This window comes from Myotis nattereri, assembly GCF_964212035.1.
Source record: "Myotis nattereri genome assembly, chromosome: 6".
Lineage (NCBI taxonomy): Eukaryota > Metazoa > Chordata > Mammalia > Chiroptera > Vespertilionidae > Myotis > Myotis nattereri.
Genome location: NC_138081.1, coordinates 47,351,761 through 47,375,732, shown reverse-complemented (window position 1 = coordinate 47,375,732; position 23,972 = coordinate 47,351,761). Strand labels below are relative to the sequence as shown.

The 23,972-nt window shown below is 34.8% G+C and overlaps 1 protein-coding gene across 3 annotated transcripts in view; it reads left to right on the top strand.

Moving 5' to 3' along the window:
* RNGTT (RNA guanylyltransferase and 5'-phosphatase) overlaps positions 1-23,972 on the top strand; it is a 203,302-nt gene that overhangs the window by 103,268 nt on the left and 76,062 nt on the right. For all 3 annotated transcript variants that reach the window (XM_081094417.1, XM_081094416.1, XM_081094418.1), the window contains one exon: positions 14,689-14,789. In XM_081094417.1, coding sequence (XP_080950543.1) covers positions 14,689-14,789 — 101 coding nt within the window. The remainder of the gene's footprint in view (positions 1-14,688; positions 14,790-23,972) is intronic.

Genomic DNA, 23,972 nt, shown 5'->3' with positions numbered 1-23,972 from the left:
TGCTTTTTTGAAAAGTTACCAGTGATCTCCCTTCATTTGCAAAAAGATAATTTTTCACCTAGTTTCTTACTCATCCATTTAGTGGTAGTTTATACTGCTGTTCACTTTCTTAAACTCCTTCTTTCCATGGCTTCTGTGACACCATGTGTTCCTGATTTCTTCTAGTCTTACCTCTTATCTTTGTGTCATTCAAGTTCTTGGTCTTCTACTAGCCATTGAAGTTTGGAGTTTCCCAAGACCCAGGGTCCTGGACCTTCATTCTTCTCATGCTCTGTTCTCTCTCTAGAAATCTCATCCACAGTCATGGCTTTAGTTATCTCTTAACTAACAATCAGTGACTCAGATTTTTTAAAAGCTCATTAAAAAAAATAAAAATCCTCACGCACTGGTATGTTTATTGATTTTAGAGAGAGAAAGATTACATTGATAGGCTGCATAACACCCGCCCCCCACCCCCAACACCACACACACACACACACACACACAGACCCCCATCGGGGATTGAACTGGAAACCTGGGTATGCCCCTAACTGAGAACGAACCCAAAGCCTTTTTGGTGCAAGGGACCATTCTTCAACCAGCAACCCCCCCCCACTGGGGCTTAAGCTGGTTTTTAAAAGTTGACTTGTTTATCTAATTGCCTACTCTGATAATTGCCTTTTGAATTTCTCAAAAACACCAGAAACTTAATACATTTTAAAGCTGAACTTCATTTCTACTCCCCAAACTATATAAACCAATCCTTTCCCAACATTTTCTACCTTCCTTAAATGAGAAATCCAGATGTTATATTTGACATTTTCTCCTCTTTTATCCCTCTGATCCTTCTCCAAGTCTTGCTTTGCATCTTGAACGTATCTCTTAAATTATTTCCTTTTCTTTCCATTATCACTGCCACAACTCTAATTTGACTTGTCATTAATTACCTCTTGCCTGGACCACTGCAGTGGCATCCTAACTTGTCCTCCAACATCTGGAGTGATCTTCCTTAATCTCTAGTGACTTCCCCTTGCTTTCAGGGTAAAGACCAAAATTAGATTTGAAGCTGGTTTATTGTCTTCTTGATCACAGCTTGGTTTCTCCATATGTTTTGCTGTTGATGCAAAAATAACTGATATTTTTACTTATAAACAATGGTCTTAAAAATTTGAAGCATAAGCTATACATGACAAAATATTTAAATATTTTGAGAAAAATGGGTATTTTCTTTAAAGAAAAAATTAGCTGTTTATTTTAATATACTAATAAGCCTATATTCTTTGTAAGGTTTAAGGTGCAAACTTTGATAAATTTTAAAAAGCATTTTCAAATTGAATTTTCTGTTTGGTTATTAGTCTACACAGAAGGCAGTTAGGTTATATTAGATCCTTATATATATTGTTTTCAATTTTATGATTTCATTGACATTTTGAATTGCTAATCTTTTATGGTTTGTCACCTAAAAATGAATATCTTAAAATGGCCATTTGGCATTTTAATATGCTGTAGGTAGTAGATCTTTTCATTTAATAACAGATCTTTTAATTTAATTTAAAAAGTTGATAATACTTATTTATGAGCTTTTATAAGAGGGTTTTAATGGTTTATGTAGCATAGTAAATTTTTATTTGTGGAAATGACTGATTAATTTCTAATGTTTTAAAAAGTCCTATTTGATTTTACTTTTATCATCTGGAGACATGTTTCTAGAAAGAGTTTTTGTGCCATTAATCTATCACTATGAAATAAAAACAGAATTATATATAATAATTTACAAAACAGGTAATAATAAAAATCTTGATAGTATATTCTTTATTTTTAAAAAGACTGTTGTTGTTTTATCTACCAGCTATACTGTGATTAGTAAACTATATAACTTTCTGTATTGAGTCTATTTACTCTTAAGCAATAGTGATATAATTGATTTTCTTTTATATTTTCACCACTATCTTGATTTTTTGTAAGGTGGATTAGCTTGATTTTATATCTCTTATATGAATCAGTTTGCATGTAAATTGAGTCAGCTTTGATTTTAATACTGCTTTCTTGTGAAATATTAATGTTTTTATTAAATCTTTACTACTTCCAGGTATATTGAATGTTATGTATAGATTGTAAAATGAAAATTGGAATTAGTCTAATGTCTTGTCTTGAAGTACATGATGAATTAGAGTGGTTTTCCTCTGTAGCGGGGATGATGTTACCATGGTGAGTGCTTCTGTTGCCATGACATTAGCTTGCATATTTTGATAGGTCTTCAGTTGAAGAAAGGCTCTGTTTCCTGGCAGATTGGAAAAGTGTCATTCTGTCTTTTCCCAAAATGTGTTATTTTTTTATTGAAATATACAATAATCTCCAAAGAATTGTAATAGCTAAGTGCCAAGAAAGAAATTACACCTTGCTTATTTTCTTTTTTCTTTTTTTTCCTGTTCAGCTTTTGGAACACAGCAAAATACTCTTAGCTTGCTTTGTGTAGGGAAGAAAAAGGAGAAAGTCATTTTTCTAGTTTTCTTAATAAATAAAATGTTTGCTTTTCCATTGAATTTTGTTGACAAAATAAATAGCTAAAGATGAATAATTTGTAATCAGTCTCAGCTGGATATAAATATATACTGTTACCACACAACTAAGACATTGCTAATGATGATATATTGGTAGCAGAGAAAGGGTAAATAAATGTGATTAAGGACTTCACAAAAATGAAAGAATCAATGAATTCTAAGAGAGTAAATATATAAAGTACAAAAGTTCTCATATCAGTGATACATTTTAAATAAAATGAATAGGGATAGTCCTTTCTAGTGATGACTTGCATTAATATAGAAGCATTAATGGTAGATATTTTTTGGAATTTTTGTTTTATAGTATATTTTTTTAAAAAGAGAAACCATATGATCACCTCAATAAATGCTTTTTAAAAATCTTTAAAAAAATATTTTTATTGATTTCAGAGAGGAAGGGAGAGGGAAAGAGAGATAGAAACATCAATGATGAGAGAGAATCATTGAACTTCTGCTTCCTGTATGCCCCGTACTTGGGATTAAGACCACAACTTAGGCATGTGCCCTTGACTGGAATTGAACCCAGGACCCTTCAGTCCTCAGGCCGATGCTCTATCCACTGAGCCATACCAGCTAGGGCTATAGTGGTATAATTTAATTTCTAACTAGATAATACAGAAATTTTAACAAGTAGTGAAAAAATAAAAAGAAAGTCTCCCTCTTGCACTTCTCTTTTCCCTCATTTATCTATTGCTGTTAGTTTAAAATTTATCTCTTTATAGTTTCTTTATGCACTTATAAACAAATACAAAAACTTTAATAATACATTCTTATTCCCATCTCACTTTTCAAGAAAAGTAGCATATTTTGCACTTTGTTTTTCAGAATTTGTCCCAGCCATATTTTTAAATGTATATTTTATTAGTGATACCATTTTTGCATCTGGGGACATACTGGAATCAGCAAAAAGATAAGGAGTTATTATTGACATTTCCCAACCCTTATGGTTATGACAATTCAGAATTTTAGAAGGAAATATTTAAAAGCATACATTTTATCAATTTATAATAAAAATGGATTCTCCTTTTGTTGTCAGAGTTTACTGATACCATTAGTAGCTCGTTCTGTTGATAGACCAATTAATTTTGTAACAGCTACAAACTGGAATCCTATATAATAAAGAGCTAATAGGCTAATTAGACCAGATGGCGAAACGACCTTCCAGAATGACCAGTGGGCAGGGCCACAGGGCCGCGAGGCAGCCGGGCTGTGAGGGCTGAGCCCCTTGCAGAATTTCGTGCTTCGAGCCCCTTGCATGAATTTCGTGCTTTGGGCCTCTAGCATTGTATAAATGAGAGCATATTTGCACAAACTTTTTTTCCTGTGTCAAAGTATTTTCTTTTTTGTATTAGCCCCATTTATCCTTGGAATAATAAATTAGATATTGGTGTTGTTTTCTTGGGGAAGATGGTCTGACTAGGTGAGTGTGATTTTCCCATAATGCTCTACATACCAGCAGTAGGAGCATAGACAGTTATTTTAGTGATACTATGTAGTACAAATTCGCAAATAGGACGTTAATGTAGTTGATGTGTAAAGTAGCTAGCCTTCAGATGTTACTTGTATTGAGAGTTGATCACCTAGCAGTAGGCTGCTTTTATTTAGACATGTGTCTACCTGAGAAGAGGAGAAACTATGAGTTGGCTAGCTTGAAAAGTTAGTGAATTTTATACCAGATGACAGTAGTCTTGGATACTGAGTGAAAGCTAATCTTGGGTTGTGGAATATATTAACTTACCCTTTCATCTGATAAGTGTCATCTGTATGTCATATACATTGCTGAGTTTTAGAAATCATAACAATGAATAAAGACAGAGTTCTGCCCTCAAATGGGCTTAGCATTCTGTGAAGAAACTTGGCATAGCAGCAAATTACATTACGGTGTGTAAGGTAAAAGTGTGCCCACTGATGGACTAGGGCAGAGATGGCGAACCTTCTGAGCTTGGCGTGTCAACATTTTGAAAAACCCTAACTTAACTCTGGTGCCGTGTCACATTCAGAAGTTTTTTGATATTTACAACCATAGTAAAACAAAGACTTATATTTTTGACATTTATTTTCTATATTTAAATGCCATTTTACAAAGAAAAATCAACCAAAAAAATGAGTTCGCGTGTCAGAGGTGTCATGGGTTCGCCATCACCGGACTAGGGGAAGCATTAGAGTGGACACAGAGAGTAGGGTCAGGGTGCATTGCGAGATTAGGCATATGCTAAAGACAAGACAGGATACCTGGTTTAGGAAGGCTCTCCCTGTGCCCCAGGGGTAGAGACAGGCTAGATGGTCTAGCTGCTGAAGAAGTTGTTAGGTTTCCTGAGCTCTCTCTTACCAGCAAGTTAGCCAGGCCACTTACCAGTTGTTTTCTCATCCTACTTACAGCTCCACACACAGCTAGACTAAGAATAACTAGAAGACAATGGACTTAAAATTGGTTTCCTTTGGAACAGTTTTATATTCTCAACTCATGAGATCATCTAACCCAACCTTTTTAGTCTTTAATTATTTTCTTTGGATAAATGATACAGTTTATTTTGATATTGTTGTAGAAAGATTTCTGTGCTTCAGTGATTTGGGAACATTTTGGACAAGTCATAACCTTTCTGGGTATCAATTTGTTTTTTATCTATAAAAAGAGGGAATTTACTGCATGCTTTCAGGGCCCTCACATTTTTCTAGTATTTTTACCCAGGTCTAGTAACTAGTCTTGATACTAATGAGGTATTTTCATTTAACTTTCCATTACCCCAATTTCCTAATTGGTTAAATTATAAAATCACTTATAGTTCTGTGAAACTACCCAGATATAGAAACCAAAGCTGAACGTTCAGAAGTCTTTGTGTAACTATAGTTTTAAAAAATTGTTTAATTAGCCGAAACCGGTTTGGCTTAGTGGATAGAGTGTCGGCCTGCGGACTGAAAGGTCCCAGGTTCGATTCCGGTCAGGGGCATGTACCTGGGTTGTGGGCACATCCCCAGTGGGAGATGTGCGGGAGGCAGCTGATCGATGTTTCTCTCTCATCGATGTTTCTAACTCTCTATCTCTCTCCCTTCCTCTCTGTAAAAAATCAATAAAATATATTTTTTAAAAAATTGTTTAATTAGAAATGTAAGCCATAGGTTTTTTTATATTGAAACAACAGCCAGGACAAATTAATTAGACTTGTGAATGAGATAATAAAAATAGTAATGTATTTTTGAGTAATTTTTCCAACTTGAATAAGCCAAGAAGTTTCATCAGTTCTTTAGTAATTTTACTCTCAAATCACAACCTCAGTTTCCATAATTAGCAGGAAAATGTTTTTAAGTAAATGAGAAATGTCAACAAGCTTTTGAAAGTGGAATTCTCCATTGCGCCCCCTCCCCCCTGCCCCCTGCTTCTTTCCCTGATACCTCTCTCTACTATTTCTACCAAGGATGTGACTTTTCAGAATGGAATTTAAATGATTGATTTGACGTATTTTTTTTTTAGAATGGCTTTTCCCTCTCTATGTCATTAACAGGATAGAGTAGTGAGCCAACTTAGTCTCAGAAAACTTGATCATACCTCCTTAGCTCAAATACATTCCTGGAACTTTTTTGTAAGGTATTGTTCTTCAAAATTTAACCCATGCATTTCTCTTATTCAAGAAAACTTTCTTTACCCCGTCCCACTGATTTTGATGTTTCTCTGTTATACTTACTTAGCAACTCGTGTGTTCATTTTTGCACTTCTGTGATATTTGTTGAGGAGTCGATTAAAAAGCCTCATGTGGTTCAGCTCATATCTTCTCCAGTTAGTATAGTACCAAGCACATAGTAGATACTTAGTATTGAATGAATGACTTTCCCTCTATATAGGAGGGTATTTCTGTCTTGTTTTATACAATAGCTATTTGCTGTTTGCTTCTAAGTGAAACGTAGACAAAAGATCCACTCAAGTCACTAAATCTAGAGTTGTTTTACTCTTCTATTTAGTAGCCTTAATAATTAGAATTTCTTCTGTTTTCTTTAAAACAAAATGCTAGAACAACAACAATAATAAAATTAATATTGTGGTAAGGCCAAGGATCTTTCTTAGCTTCAGGGTGTGATCCTTGTGAAGAAAGCATTATGGTTTTAGTGTAGGGCCTGGAATATGTATTATGTTAAAATACCTGGTCACTAGTGGAAGTTGTAGAGTAGGGCTGCAAAGCATTTTAGGTATTTCTGGTGTAGACGTTCTGTTTTAGGCAAGCAAAATGGTATTACATTTTTACAAGCTGGATGAAGCCCACATTTTGAACTGCTTAAAATCATGGAGTAGGTAGTTATTAGAGACAAAGAGGAACTAAATATCTTGCTATTATTGCTATTATTACTGTTATCTTCCTTTACATCAGGGTTTTTCAACTTTGGTAGAATTGACATTTTGAGCTGGATAATTCTTTGTTGTGGCCAGCTGCCTGTATGTTGCAGGATGTTTAGAAACATTCCTGGCCTTTACCCACTAGATGGCAGTAGCATTCCCTCCCTTCCCCGATGTGACAACTAAAAAATGCCAAATATTCCCTGGAGGGCAAAAGTGCCTCTTAGTTGAGAATCATTGCTTTATTCCACAGAATAATATCACCTATGCCTCCATTTTGTTTTCTCTTTATTTTTGTTTTAGAGACTTCTCTTTGGCACATGGCCATTCTCTACCTCTAAAGCCAGGCTCTACTCTTACTTGGTAAACATTTTCCTAAACATTTTTTTGTTGCCTGACATTTGCATTTATTACATTTTTTATGATAATGGGACATCACAGGTTGTAGTAGTAATTGTCTTTAGACATAACCTATCCCCAATTTTTATTTGAGAGCTCATCTGATAAAATCAGATTTATTTCTATAGAACTAAGTATTGTATGTATCAGTTAAATATAGCTTTTATAATTATTTTTATTTAGATATATGCTAGCGAATTTAATGAAATTGAAATGCACTACTCCCTAATTATGTAGCTTGAAAGAATGTTTTTGTATCCTTGTTTATATTTGAGCAAGATTCTGCATTTCATTTGATAATTCACAAGTACTTATTTTTAAAAGGCTTAAATCCCTGTATTATGTAATACATTTGCCTTTATTATTATGGAGATTATAAAAAAAGGAATCTTTTTAATAATTGATATATATAATGTTTCATGAATATTGCTAATTTAAATAATTTCATAATCTAAAATAATTCATTTAAAAATAAAGTTAACTATACCTGAGACTAATATTTTGTAGTACATTTTAAACTTTTGCATTTTATTATTTTTATTATTAAGTGTTTATGGAACACTTTACTAGGTATTTTGTAGGCATATAATTAGATGGAATTGTTGCTGAAGTAGAATTTACATTTTAATAGGTGTTTAAATATATTTTAATTGTGGAATCTATGTTATTGTTCTCAATTTACATTCAATAATTGAGAACTCTAGTATTTTAAATATATACTTTTCTAACATTTTTATACATTTTATTAATTTTCATAAATGTGTTTTGAAATTCCCAATCAAGTCCAGAATTTCAAATTAAAATAAATGATTTAATGTGGTGTGAGAAGAGGAATGACTTAAGTTTCTGAATTATTGCTTATATGAACAGAAGAGTTGGTTGGTGCATGCTGTATTTTTTTTTTTTTTTACATGCTGTATTTTCATTAGTCAAGATGGAATCTTGATTTCCAGAGAGAAGAATGTAAAAGATATTTAACATTAATTGTGCAAATAATATCACATATTAAAATTATTTTAGGGTTTGTTAGTTACCTATTACAAAGTATTTTAAAACTATACAATCATTAATCTTTCCTTAATTTTGTAACTTAGATTAATAGTGGTTTCTAAGTGGTCTCATATGCATCGTCAGAAGTAAATAAGGAACAGAAATAAATGATGGTTGTGTGTAAGTATGACATTCCCTTGGCAGAGGTTGTGAATGGGGTTGTGGTGGGACCATTAACACTCCTTTCTCCCCTTACTCTTTTCCCCCCTCACTACCATCATGAACCACTCTTATTAAAGGTCTGTGACGTTTCTGTCAGGTACACTTCTTAAAAAAAAAAAAAGAATTTTTTTTCAGATTATTTTCATTAATAGGTTGACAATTAGAAAATTTTTCAATTTTAGCATTTATAAAAAAATTATATAAAGCAAGTCTAAGATTTATTTGTGATCATCCTGAAGTATGTATGTTACCTAAAAGAATCTTTTAGGGTAAAAACTTCCATTGAAATATTATATTTTTGATTTTATATTCATGTTTAAACATAAGACGTAGGGGATAATAGCATATATTATGTTCTTAAATTTGCTACTGATATCTTTCCTATCAACTCCAGTGATTTGTCTTTTTTAGCAAAACTAAAGTTATACTAAATTTGTTATTATATGGACTTCTATTTGAAATAAGTGATCCTGTGACTAGGGTTTATGCATTTTTTTCTCAAACTTATAAAAATCTGTTAGAATGTAGTTTGACGTGTATATTTTAAGAATGTATTAGTAATGAGAACACTTAGCAGTTTTTCCTTCCTTAATATCCTTTTCATAATATGGTCCCACTCCCCGTAATGCCCTAGCTGAATCAACATACTTGCTTCTCCTTCAGTAGACCCTATATTTTCCTACTCCTATGTTTTGCAAGTCTGCATGAGTGAATATTTTTTAAGGCTTATAGGATTTGCTCTTCTATAGTCAGTCCTTAAGCCACACAAATAAAGTATTTTCTTTTTACTATGTTTCTAGAATACATTTTAAACATTTTTTTCCTTTAGTCTCTTTAATTATATAGACAGTGTTATACAACCATTTCCACTATTTCCAAAATTTTACATCACACCAAACAGAAATTCTCGAACCATTAAGCAATAACTCTTCTCCCCCCAGCTCCTTAATGTTTCTAATCTACTTTCTATCACTGTGAATTTGTCTATTCTGGATATTTCTTATAAGTGGACTCATACAATTTTTGTCCTTTTATGTCTGACTTATTTCACTTAGCATAATGTTTTTAGGATCTATTCATTTTGTAGCTTGTATCAGAACTTCATTCCTTTTTATGGCTGAATATTATTCTATTGTATGTATATACCACAATTTGTTTATCCATTTATATGATGATGGAAATGTAGGTTGTTTTCACCTTTCGACTTGTAAATAATGCTGCAGTGAATATAAGCATGTAAATATCATTTTCAGTTTTTTTAGATTTGAACTTAAGAGTGGGGTAATTGTGCTGAATCCTAGGGTAATTTTATGTTTAACTTTTTGATAAACTATCAAACTGTTACCCAGAGTGGCTGCATCATTATATATTCCTTACAGCAAAGTATGTGGCTTCTAATTTCGCCACATCCTCTCCAATACTTGTTATTTCTTGTTATTTTCCTTTGTTTTTTTAAATGATAGCCTCCCTAGCAGGTTTGAAGTGGTAGCTTATTGTGGTTTTGATTTGCATGTTTTGCATTTCCCTCCTGGCTAATGATAGTGAGCATCTTTTCATGTGCTTATTGGCCATTTGTATATCTTCCGGGCAGAAAAGTCTATTCAAGTTCTGTGACAGTTGTTTAATTGGGTTGTTTGTCTTTTTGTTGTTGAGTTTAATAAATTTTTTATTTTAGATATTAAGGTCTTATAAGATATCTGATTTACATATATTTTCCCTAATTCTATAGGTTGCCTTTTCACTTTTTTGATAATGTCTTGTGATGCACAAAAGTTTTTAAAATTTTGATGAAGTACAATTTATCTTTTTTAAAACATCTACTCATGCTTTTGGTGTCATATCTCAGAATCTACTGCCAAACTCAAGATTATGAGAATTTACCCCTGTGTTCTTCTAGTAGTTTTGTGGTTTTAGCTGTTGTATTTAGGTTGTTAGTCCATTTTTAGTTAATTTTTGTATAGGTGGGAGGTAGAGATGCAACTTCATTCGTTTTGCATGTGGAAACCCAGCTGTTCTAGCATCATTTGTTGAAGAGAGTAGTCTCTCTTTCCATTTAATGGACTTAGGACTCCTGTTAAAAAATCAGTTGGCTGTCGACATAGATTTATTTCTGTACTCTCAATTCTTTTCCATTGGTCTGTATGTCTATCCTATGTCAATAATTCTATTTTGATTATTGTAACCTTGTACTAAATTTGAAATTGGGAACTGTGAGTCCTCCAACTTTGTTCTTTTTTCAAGATTGTTTTGACTCTTGAGGGTCTCTTGCAACTCTATATGAAATTGAGGATCAGCTTTTCTATTTCTGCAAAAAAGGCTGTTAGAATTTTGATAGGGATTACATTGAATCTGTAGGTGGCTTTGGGTAGTATTGACATTTTAGAAATATTAAGTATCCCTAAATTGCTGTTCTGAGATCAGTTCCAGTGTGGGACAGGGGTTTTCTCTGCACCAACAAGCAATTCTTTGACACCATCTACCCAGAGATAGCATCAATTTCCACAGGTTGAGGTCTCAGTCCTGTAAGACTCCCTACACTTCCACTTCCTACATCAGTCTCATGCTCAGGCTGTAGATTGGAGGTTCTAATGACCCCTCTCCTTAGACTTTATTTGCCAGTTATAAGTCCAGGTTGTTTCCTGTACTTCCTAGTAACTGGCCATAAATCAGAGGTTCCTAATGTTTGTTTAGTTTGTTAGAGTGGTTCACAGTTAAGAGAAACACTTAACTTACTAAATTGGGGGTTTAATGTAAAAGGAACAGCCAGAAGGAAGAGATGCATAGGGGGCATGGAGCTTCTATGTCTTCTCCAGCCATGCTACTCTCCTCTGGTCTCCATGTGTCCACCAACTTGGATTGTTTTTTTGACAGAAGCTTTATTACACAGCATTGATTAAATTATTACCTGTAAGCCGTGGATCCAGCCTTCAGCCCTTCTTCCCTCCCCTGAATTCAGGAGGGTGGGACTGAAAGTTCAAACCCTCTAATCACAAGGTCGGCTCCCTTGTCCATCCGCCCCTATTCTTACGTGTTTAAAAAATCCTCAGGAACATAAGAAAATAACTTTATTACTCTCATTATTTAGGGAATTCCAAGGGTTTTAGGAGCTCTGTATCAGAAAGAGGGAGGAGGACCCTAATTATTTCCTATTATTAATCACAATATCATACTTCCTGTGTATGAACATGGGATATCTTTACATTTTCAAGTCTTTATCCCTTTCAGTAATGTTTTACAGTTTTCTTTATACAAATCATTCACTTCCTTGGTTAAATTAATTCCTAAGTATATTGTGCTTTTAGATGCTATTGTAAAAGGAATTGCTTTCTTAATTTCTTTTTTGGATTATTGATTGCTATTTTATAGGAACTTGACTGATATTTTATGTTGATAATACCACAAAAAAATGAAATTATTAGAAATTATTTAACAAAAGTTGTGTAAGAACTGTATATTGAAAACTACCAAACTTTGCTGAAAGTTAGGAAGGCCTAAATAAGTAGATTGGCAGTGTTCATGAATTGGAATAATCAATATTAAGATGTTATTTCTCCCCTAAGTGACCTATTGATTCAGTGTAATCCTAATAAAAATCCTAGTAGACTTATTTTTCATAGAAATTGACAAGCTGATTTAAAATTTATGTGTAAATATAAATGCTACATTAGGTAAGAGAGTTTGGAAAAAGAAGAACAAAGTTTGAGGAATAAATAATCTGGTTTCAAAATGTATAAAGCTACAGTAGTCGAGCTAGTGTGTTGCTAGCAGGAGGAAGGGCCTGTTTATCAATGCAGTGCACTGGTGAGAATAGAGATAGCTCTGTATCTATAAATAATTGGTTTTGACAGTGGTGCCAACAACTGGTGCTGGATCAATTGGATATCCATCTGTCTGTCAAACAGTGAACCTAGTCCTTATTTCACACCATATAAATAAGTTAACCTCAAATGGATTGCATACCTTAACATAAGAACTAAAACTATAAAATTTCTCTAAGAAAACATAGAAGATTACAGTAAAGATTCCTTAAAGAGGGCTCAGAAAGCACAAATTACAAAAATTGATGATTTTGAAAAGATGCTCAACATTACTAATCATTAGGGAAATGCAAGTCAGAAGCAGTGAGCTATCACCTCATACCTGTCAGGTCACCTCATACCTGTCAGGATGGTCATTATCAAAAAGTCAAAAGATAAATGTTGGTGAGGATGTGGAAGCAAAGGAATGTGCATTGTTGGTAGGAATGTAAATTGATACAGCTATTATGAAAAACAGTATGAAGGTTTCTCAATTAAAAAATAGAATTACCATATAACCCAGCAATACCACTCCTCGGTATATATCCAAAAGAAATAAAACGAGTATCTTGGAAAAGTATCTGCATTCCCATGTTTATTGTAGCATTATTCACTGTGCCAAAATATGGAAACAATCTAAGTGTATGTCAACAGATGAATGGATAAAGGAAAATCTGGTATATATGCGCGCGTATACACACACACACACACAATGGAATATTATTCAGACTTAAAAAAGAAATCCTGCCACTTACAACAATATGGATGAACCTTGAATACATTATGCTAAGTGAAATAAGCCAGACACAGAAAGACAGATGTCCCATAATCTCACATATACGTGGAATCATAAAAAAAAAGAAAAGTCGAACTAAGAGAATAGAATGGTGGTTACCAGAGGCTGGGAGATAGGGGAAAACGGGAGATACTGATTAAAGGGTAAAAACTTTTCAGTTATGAGATGAATAAGTTCTGGAGATCTAGTGTATAGCATGGTGACTACAATTAATAGTGATAATATATACTTGGTAAGAAAGTAGGTTTTCAATGTTCTTACTACCAAAAGGAAAGAAAAAGGCACTATGTGAGAAGATGGATATGTTAGTTAACTTGATTGTGATTATTCCACAGTGTATACATATGTCAAAACATGTTGTTCACCTTAAATTCTTCTCAATCATACCTCAATAAGGCTGGAAGAAAAATTATTTTTATTTCATTAAAATAAACAATAACTTTATTCTTCAAAAGAGATTGTTATGAAAATGAAAAGGCAAGATAAAGACTGGTAGAAAATATTTGCAGTACATGTATTCAACCAAGACTGCTTATATAGAATATATAAACAACTTTTGCAAGTGAATAATGAGATTACCCAGTAAGGACAAGGATAAATTTGAATAGACTCTACACCCAAGAACATACACAGATAGCAAATAAGCAAATTAAAGATCTTCAACATCTTTGGTTATTAGAAAAATACAAGTGAAAATTATGAGACATACTTTAGAATTAAAAATTAAAAAGATTTACAATACCTAGGCCTAAGGTGGATGAGTAGCAAATCGACCTCTCATATATTAGTCATAGGAATAGAAAATGTTACAGCCACTTTGGAAAACAATTTGACAATTTCTCATAAAGTTAAACATACATTTATCATGCGACCCAGCCTTTCTACTTTGAGCTGTTTTCTCAAGAGTTATGAAGACATGTTCACAAAAATGTTCAGAGCGGCATTATTCATGATAGCCTAAAACTGGGAACAACCCAGATAGCCATCAACTTATAAATGCATGAACAGTTTGTGGTATATACATAAAATGGGATCTATCAGTAATAAAAAGGGACAAACTATCATTATGTGCACCAGCATAGATAAATTTAAAAAATCTTTGTTAAAAATTTCTTAGGAATTCTAGAAAAGGCACAACTATAGCGATAGAAAAGCCATTATTGCTAGAATTGGTGTGGGGAATTGACTGCAAATGTCAGGAGGAAACATTTTGGGTGATTGAAATGCTATGTAGAATATTTTGGTGATGGTTTACATAATTGTATCCATTTTGCTAATTTCATTGGTTAATTTTATTATAAATGAGCCTACAGTGAAGTTAAACATAAAAAAACCCCAAAATTTAAAAATGATGAAACTTACTGTAAGCCATAGAAAAATTAGAAAGAATAACAAGTTTCGTTCTTTTTTTGGACTTTCACAAATACTTTGGCAGGAAAATTGGAAAGGCCATCAATAAGAAGGTAGATATCTAGCTTTACTCATCAGTTGAACATAACAAAAATTATATTTGGAAAAGAATAGTAATTTTGCTTATTAAAAAGTAACATACTATATTGAATAAGTCAAATGTTAATTTCTTATCCTCTTATTAACTATTATCATTTCAATTCTCTTTAGAAATACAAACCTGGTCGATGTGATGATATTTTAAAATGGAAGCCTCCCAGTCTGAATTCTGTGGATTTTCGCCTAAAGATAACAAGAATGGGAGGAGAAGGGTAAATATGCACCTTTGTTCCCCCACCATTTTTATGTGAACTAATACTAGTTGTTTAAGGCTACATTGTTTACTCGACATTTGACATATACTTTACAAAAAATTAAAATGCTGTATATTACAATATCCTTTATACACATATCTATACATCTACCTCATTTTTACACATTTCTTCTTTGACCTATTACAGTTAACATTTTGTAGCATCCTTTTATTTTTTTTAAATACATCTTTATTGTTCAGATTATTACAGTTGTTCCTCTTTTTCCCCCCCATAGCTCCCTTCCACCCGGTTCCCACCCCACCCTATGCCCTTACCCTCCCCCCCGACTGTCCTCGTCCATAGGTGTATGATTTTTGTACTGTCTCTTCCCTCTCCCCACACCCACTTCCCCCTGAAAATTGTCAGTCCACTCCCTTTCTATGCCTGATTTTATTCTATTCACCAGTTTATTCTGTTCGTCATATTTTTTATTCACTTGATTTTTAGATTCATTTGTTGATAGATATGTATTTGTTGTTCCTTTGTTGTTCATAATTTTTATCTTTACCTTTTTCTTCTTTTTCCCCTTTTTTAAGAATACCCTTCAGCATTTCATATAATACTGGTTTGGTGGTGATGAACTCCTTTAGCTTTTCCTTATCTGTGAAGCTTTTTATCTGACTTCCAATTCTGAATGATAGCTTTGCTGGGTAGAATAGTAATCTTGGTTGTAGATTCTTGCTATTTATCACTTTGAATATTTCTTGCCACTCCCTTCTGGCCTGCATGGTTTCTGTTGAGAAATCAGCTGACAGTCATAAGGGTACTCCCTTGTAGGTAACTGTTTTTCTCTTGCTGCTTTTAATATTCTCTCTTTGTCTTTTGCCCTTGCCATTTTAATTATGATGTGTCTTGATGTGGTCCTCTTTGGATTCCTCTTGTTTGGGGAGCTTTGCACTTCCTGGACTTGTAAGTCTATTTCTTTCACCAGGTAGGGGAAGTTTTCTGTCATTATTTCTTCAAATAGGTTTTCAATATCTTGCTCTCTCTCTTCTTCTGGCATCCCCATAATTCAGATGTTGGTACGCTTGACGTTGTCCCAGAGGCTCCTTACACTATCTTCATATTTTTGTATGCTTTTTTCCTTTTGCTTTTCCAGTTGGGTGTTTTTTGCTTCTTCATATTTCAAATCTTTGACTTGATTCTTGGGGTCCTCTAGTCTGCTGTTGGATCTCTGTATATTATTCTTTATTTTAGTCAGTGTATGCTTAATTTCTAATTAGTCCTTTTTCATATCCTTGAGGTTCTCACTAAATTTCTCAGGCATTTCTAGAAGATTCTTGAGTAACCTTATAACCATGGTTTTGAACTCTATATCCAGTAGTTTGCTTTCCTCCATTTCTTTCATTTGTGACATGTTTCTTTGTCTCCGCATTTTGGCTGCTTCCCTGTGTTGATAGAGTGGCTTTCTGTGCTAGGTGTCCCATAGGGCCCAGTGGCTCAGCCTCCCCAATTACCTGAGGTGGACACTCTTGGTGCACCCCTTTGTGGGCTGTGTGCACAGTCTTGTTGTAGGTAAGCCTTGATTGTTGTAGTTATCACTGGGATGAATTGACCTCCAGGCCAATTGGCTGTGAGGACCAGCTGTGTCTACAATGGGAGAACTGCTATGCTGGAGACACCCTTATGGAGCAGGACTTGCTTCAGTGGGACTTTGGTGCTCACTGAGTCTGCCCCCTGATGTGAAGAGTTGTACTCTGGTATGGTCTCACTCTGACCACTGGGTACACTGGCTCTTGGATCTCTAAGGAGGTGCAAACTCAGCCACTGTCTGAGGCCACCCAGCAGGAGCTATAGACAGGTCTGCAGATTCTTCCTCTTTGTTTGGGGTTTGGAAGTGCCCAGATGAGGCCCCCCTGTGAAGCAGTAAAAGCTGCTCTAGGCCTTCTTTTGGAGGCTTTGGAGCTCTTTGACCCAGCTGCAGTTTGTTATGTTTTAGATGGCAAAAGAACAGGCCATTCATATGCAAAAGCCTCTGCTCACTGCTTGGGTGGGGTTGTAAATTGGGTGGGGCAGGGTCTCAGGGAATCATCAGGGTGGAGCAAACCACAATGGCTGCCAGTCTGCTCTGCTTCAGAGAGGTCTCTGTGTCCTGCAGCCCTGTGCAGGCACAATGATCACTGCAACCACCTCTGCGAGAAAGCCGCTCTCGCGTTCCGGCCCGATTCCAGACAGTCCAGTTTCTCCCCGTTTGAATCTGGGTCCCTGGGTTTCGCTCGGAACTGGAGTTCAGAGCAATTGGGAGCTTGTATCTTCCTCCCTATTAAAAAAGATAGCAGCATACCCACTTGCCCGCTCACTCCTCTGTACTTCTGCTCTTCCGCACCTCTGCACCTCCTACCAGCTTGAGTGCGCTTTTCTCTTTCCTTCTAGTTGTAGAATTTCCACCCAGCCAGCCTTCCGTTGTTCTGGATGATATCCGTTTTGTCTTTTAGTTGTAGTTTTGATGTGGTTGTGAGAGGCAGCAAGTACAAGTGTGTACTTATGCCGCCATCTTGGTTTCCCCCTCTGTTTATTTGTAGCATCCTTTTAACTTTACTAAATTTAGTCTTAAAAAGTAGTTTTTTCTAAAATAAAAAATTAACTTTGTAAAAGTAGAAATAGATTTTATTTTAAAGTAATCCTGCCAAGTGAATTATAAATAAGATATCATTATTATAATTAAATATTTTGAAATAGCCTTTTTTACTTTGAAGAAACTACCTTCTCTTTGCATTTGCATAGCAAATATTTATCCATGCTTTATTAAGGTAAAGTTTTAATTGTTGAATTTTATTAAAATTTTTCATAATGTTAATTTAGTTTTAATTTTTTCATTTATTGGTTAATCTTTTTTGAATGACTTTATTGCTTTATTTCACCTTGTTCCTAAAATTTTATTATATATTGTGTAAGTAAATACATAATAGCAACATAATAAGTGTTTAATCAAGGAAATCATAAAGAGAAAGTAAGATGACACTGGCAGATAGATTAAAAGTTTACCCATGCATGCTATGAAATCCTTTTTACTTGCCAAAGGTAAACCATATATTTGCTTTTTTTGTAGCTAATGGAATGAAGGATATGTGATCAGTTATATGAATCCAAATGCCAGAAGATTGTCTCTTAAGTGACTGTGCATTTTTGAATAAAGATTACTTTGCACTGTATTGAATCTTAAGTAAAAGAGGGAGTTTAATAAATCACATAGGTGTCAGTTTTAAAGAAATAGAGTGTTTAATACTTTACATACTTAAATACGAGTTTGTGACTTAACAACAAAGTACAGTTTAGTCAGAACAATTATGTGGGACCCAAATGGTGTTTAGGTATCTTGCTCTGTGTGGTCTGATTTAATCCAAGGATAGATAGATACATTTTTGACTATTTATGGAAATATATATATATATTTCATCAAGTAATATAAAAGATTAGATAAGATAAATAATATTGGCAACTCAGAACATCTGTACACCAGATACCTTGTCAGGGAGAAGAGTCTTGGGTTTATTACTCATCAATACTTATCCAAAAATATAATTTTTCTTAATTAATCTTTGGATAAATATTGATATCAATGAGTAGTTAATGAAGTATATATGATATAGCAATTATAGTAATGTACTGTTAATATGAATAATTAAATATTAAAATATTTTTGGGAAACTGCCTCAAAACTATATTTGTATTTTAAATCTTTGGAAAAGTATTGGTAAGTAGTAAATTTAAGTTTATTCTTTCTGACAAAGTATCTGGTACATACTAGTAGATGTTCTGGGTTGCCAGTTTACTGTGGAACCTGTACTTCAGTGGAGTGTCTTGATATGTCTTCTGGAAGTGCCTTAGTGAAGTGCACATCACTTCTAAAACAGTGGCGGCTGAGGATTGATTCTGAGGAGGCCACCTACATCCTTTTTTTTTTTTTTTTTATAAAGTAGTTTGTTTGTTTTTTTAAAATATATTTTATTGATTTTTTACAGAGAGGAAGGGAGAGAGATAGTTAGAAACATCGATGAGAGAGAAACATCAATCAGCTGCCTCCTGCACATCTCCCACTGGGGATGTGCCCGCAACCCAGGTACATGCCCTTAACCGGAATCGAACCTGGGACCTTTCAGTCCGCAGGCCGACGCTCTATCCACTGAGCCAAACCGGTTTCGGCTACATCCTTTTTTAATTTTTTTTTAAAGACACAAATGAATATGGTTCTTTGGAAATAAGACTTTAAATGAAGTAAGATTTATTAAATTGCTTCATCGCTAATTCCTCTATTTTGCCTAATGCTATATTTATAATATTTAAAGTGTATACACCTTTGTGTGTTTTTATTGATTATTTTCATTGAGTTTTGAAAAATCATTTGTTTTGCTTCTTACAGATAATTCTTAGTAGTACTTAAATGCTACATGTGGCTAAATGTAGAATGTCCATTTTTCTACCAAGCAAAAATGATATTAACATTTTTCCTGCAATTGTGCATTGCTATTAAGTATTGTAAAATGTAATTCAGTTTACTAGTTTGGCATCTAGCTTTGCTTTTATTCTTAGTATGTTTTTAAAATATGTTTTGTTCTTTGGAAATAAGACTTTAAGTGAAGTCTTATTTCCAAAGGCCATTGGACTCCTTACTTTAGTAATGGGTCCCTTAATTTGTGTGAATTTTCTCATCTTCTGTCTTAACATGTGTCTTACTAAGGCATGTAACAGCTTTTTTTTTTTGAAAATATATTTTCTATTGATTTTTTTACAGAGAGGAAGGGAGAGGGACAGAGAGTTAGAAACATTGATGAGAGAGAAACATCAATCAGCTGCCTCCTGCACACCCCCTATTGGGGATGTGCCCGCAGCCAAGTACATGCCCCTGACCGGAATCGAACCTGGGACCCTACCGTCCGCAGGCCGACACTCTATCCACTGAGCCAAACCGGTTAGGCCATTAACAGCTTTATACGTCCTCCTCATCACTTCCAGTAAGCCTGAGTCTAAAGTCATCAGCATTGTGGATCAGTATTTTTGTTCTGTGTAATGTCAAAGTGACCACTATCTCTGAAAATATAAAGAAGACAGATAATAAGAAGTGGTAAGTATATGAAGAAATTGGAGCCTTCAGCCACTCTGGCAGTTCCTCAGATTGTTAAAGATAGGCTTACCATATGACTAAGCAATTCTACTCTCAGATAAATATCCAAGAGAAATGAAAATATATGTCCACAGAAAAATGTATACATGATTCTTTTTAGCAACATTTTTCATAATAGCCAAAGTTGGAAACAACCCAAATATCTACCAACTGACAAATGGGTAAACATGCAAACAAAATAGCTCTTTTATTCACCAGACTAGTGTAGTGGATCCTATTATGCAAAGGGGTTCTGGAATTTTATAATTTGGATTTTAGTTCTAGATCGGCCAACCTTTACTTAGGTTACTTAATCTCTGTGTTGCTTCTTTCTACAACTGTTTAATATGGATAATAGAAGTGCCTACCTCTTATGGGAATTTAATGAGAATACATAAAACATTTAGACCACTGCATGTTGCATAACAACTACTAAATACATATTAATTATTAAGAAAAATGACCACTGTCTTTGTGGATTATACTGGGGCAGAGAGTGGGAGAGTTGATGTTGAAGAGTGTAAATTGGTGCAGGTATACGGCCATGAGGTATACTATTAATCATGCCAGGCAAAGGCAGATATCTTCTGACAATACCTCAGTTGGTATAGAGACAAAAGTATTTGCCACCTTGTAGCTGTGTATAAGATTTCAGGCTGTGTTGATTTGCTTCATTAAAGATGAAGCACATCTGAAATAGCAGCTATAAATTGATCTCACAACCTGATTAAATTTGTGATAATTCATAATCCATTCTTCATGATCTCCCACCTTCTGTATAGGCTAAAGAGGTAAACTGAATGGATATGTGTTCAATATGATCACTCTGGCATCTATTTAAGTCTTTGATGGTGGCACTAATCTCTGCACCTCTCTTGGGGGTGGGGATGTATTATTACTTTTGCTTTACATCCTTGGCAGGGAGTACAAACTAGGAGCTTTCATTTGGCTTTTCCTAGCAAAATGCTGCCTACTCCGTGGGTCAGAAATTCTCCCAGTTGCCAAGTATTTCTCCTCCAGTTATACATTCAGGAACCAGAAAATAACCACAGGTTATAGCCATAAACATACCGTCCCACTTAGTTTTAACCTCGAGCCAGAAATGCATTTATGACCTGGTCACCCTAAACTCTTTGACTGACAGACCATGCTGGCATTTTGGGTCCTTGGCAATTAGTGTCTGTTTAAAGTTAGTATCTGGTAATCTCTGGGGAAGTTTGAGTAGTCCCTTTTTCCAGGGTACCATCACTCTAGCAAATGCTGATGGTCCTTTGAACAATTGGAGGGAAATTTTTAGCACATTTTGGGTGTAAAAGGCCAGATAGTAATTATAGGGTTTGCTGGCCATATAGTCTTTGTTTCAACTACTGGGCTCCACCAATCTAGTGCAAAATGTATATAGACAATATGTGAATGAATAAGCGTGGCTGTGTTCCAATAAAACTTTACTTACAGAAATGTGTCAGGTGAGATATGTTCTGTGGGCTGTAGTTTGCCAACAGCAAATTTATGCAATAATCCTTGTTTATACTTGTGGCAGTGTTTCGAGGTTCTTTTTCAAGGGGACTTGGCCTCTTTTCCTTCTGTCAAGGGGCTCAGATCTTAACAAAATCAGGTTGCACTTGAAGTTGAGAAATGTTAGCTTAATAGTAAGCATGACGAAATAAGTAGAATCGACTACATAATTTTACATTATGTAGAAAATCTATGAAATAAAAAGTCCTCTTAACTCTGCTGACTAGAGTTTTTTTTCTTTTGCTCAGGTTTATTTAAAAGATAGAATGGTGAATTCTATTTCTCATGCTTATTTGAACTGGTGTTGTTATTTTTAAGAAAGAAATTATAGTGGTAAAATATCTAGAGTGTTGAAAAAAATGTTCTTGCATAAGAAAAGATTGAGTCAGCAAGAATAGAGCTAATAAAAACTTCATGAGGGAAAAGTCTTACTTCTCTGAGCAAAGCCTTTTTCTTTTTTTCTCCCTCTGCCTCTATTTTGGAATGAAATGTTTGACTTTTATTTATATTTACATTTTATTAAAAATTATTTTAAATAAGTGAAACTAGAGATAAAACACCAATGTAACCAATATTATTATGTGTTGCTTGAGGCCCGATACATGAAATTCGTGCACTGGGGGAGTGGGGTGTCCCTCAGCCCAGTCTGCACCCTCTCCAATCTGGGACATCCCTCTCACAGTCCAGGACTGCTGGCTCCTAACTGCTCCCCCGCCGGCATGATTGATGCCTAACTGCTCCCCTGCCAGTGCAATCGCTCCCAATTGCTCTCCCCTGCCGGCCCAATCGCCCCCAACTGCTCCCCTGCCGGCCCGATTGCTCCCAAGTGCTCTCCCTCGCCGGCCTGATCACCCACAGCTGCCCTCCCTTGCCGGCCATCTTTGTGGTGGCCATCTTGTGACAACATGGGAGCGGCCATCTTTTTTTTTTAAAATATATTTTATTGATTTTTTACAGAGAGGAAGGGAGAGGGACAGAGAGTCAGAAACATGGATGAGAGAGAAACATCGATAGCTGCCTCTTGCACACCTCCTGCTGGGGATATGCCTGCAACCAAGGTACATGCCCTTGACCGGAATCGAACCTGGGACCCTTCAGTCTACAGGCCGATGCTCTATCCACTGAGCCAAACTGGTCAGGGCGGGAGCGGCCATCTTATGACAATGTGGGGGCAGCCATCTTGTAGCCATCTTGTGACGATGTGGGGGGCGGCCACCTTGTGATGACGTGAGGGCATGATGATCACCTAGGCTTTTATTAGTATTGATGCCTAATGACTAAGCTGTTTAACTATAGCTGGGGCTTTAACAGTGGCTATTTTCATCTTTTAGCAACTGGCCCAGAGTAACTGCTTTGGTTATCTTATTTGAAAATATTCTCGCCATCCAAACATATTTTAAGATAAATGCTTTCCCAGACCATTTACCAAAAATAAACACCATAGTTAAAGCACCTGAGCGAGTAGTAGGAGAAGAGGGGCAAATGGTTTTAAAACATGTGCTTATGACCTCAATGGAGTCAAATTACTTTCTTTCACTTATTAATTTACTAAAGAGAAATTGGTATCACCTTTGTTTCACCGTTTGGTTCTTTGGAGTTTAGCTTTTATATTTGTTCATTTTAAATTATTGTTTATAGTGAAAACATTTTGCTTGTGTCCTTTGTTTTAATCTATGTTTTCCTTAGAAACTTGCAGTTTCTCTAAGTTTATGATTGAGAAGCTTGTTACCTGGTAGATATCTCTGGGGAATATTGTATGGATTAAATACCAGTTAAATTTCTACTTTGAATCATATTGAAGGTGGTGGGGAGAGAACTAATCCAAATAACTTAACACAGTATTTGACTATGGTCTCTCTTAAGGGGTGGGTGGAGAGAACTGCAAATAAGTCTTTTTTTTTTTTAAATTAAAAAACAAATTGATTTCAGAGAGGAAGGGAGAGGGAGAGAGAGAGATAGAGATCAATAATGAGAAAGAATCATTGATGAGATGCCTCCTGCACATCCCCCTACTGGGAATCAAGCCCACAACCTGGGCATGTGCCCTGATTGGGAATCGGACCATGACCTCCTGGTTCATAGGTCAATACTCAACCTCTAGCCACACTGGCCAGGTCAAACAAGTCTTTTTTAGTGATTTTTTTTTACAGAGCTTTGGGTTTAGAATTTCTCTTATAACTATGCATGATTTATTTCAAGAATATTTTTTTTTGTTGGGGAGGGTCTTAAACATTTCCAGTTATTCTGTCCTTATCTAATTTAAATTTAACAGCATTTATATATTACAAGATTCATTTTTTCTTTTCCTTCATTTTCACTTTCTTGTTCAGATTCATTTGTTCATTGGATAGAAATTTCTTTTTCTTTTTTTTTTCTTCTCTTTTTTTTCCTTTTTCTTTTTTTTTCTCAGATGTTTCTTTCTAAAGAATTGACCATTACATTTCCTAAGTTCTGAAATGGCCAACAGACCATAGAAAGACATTTCTTTAGGCTCCTGCTTGAAACTGGATAGTAATTTCTTAAGT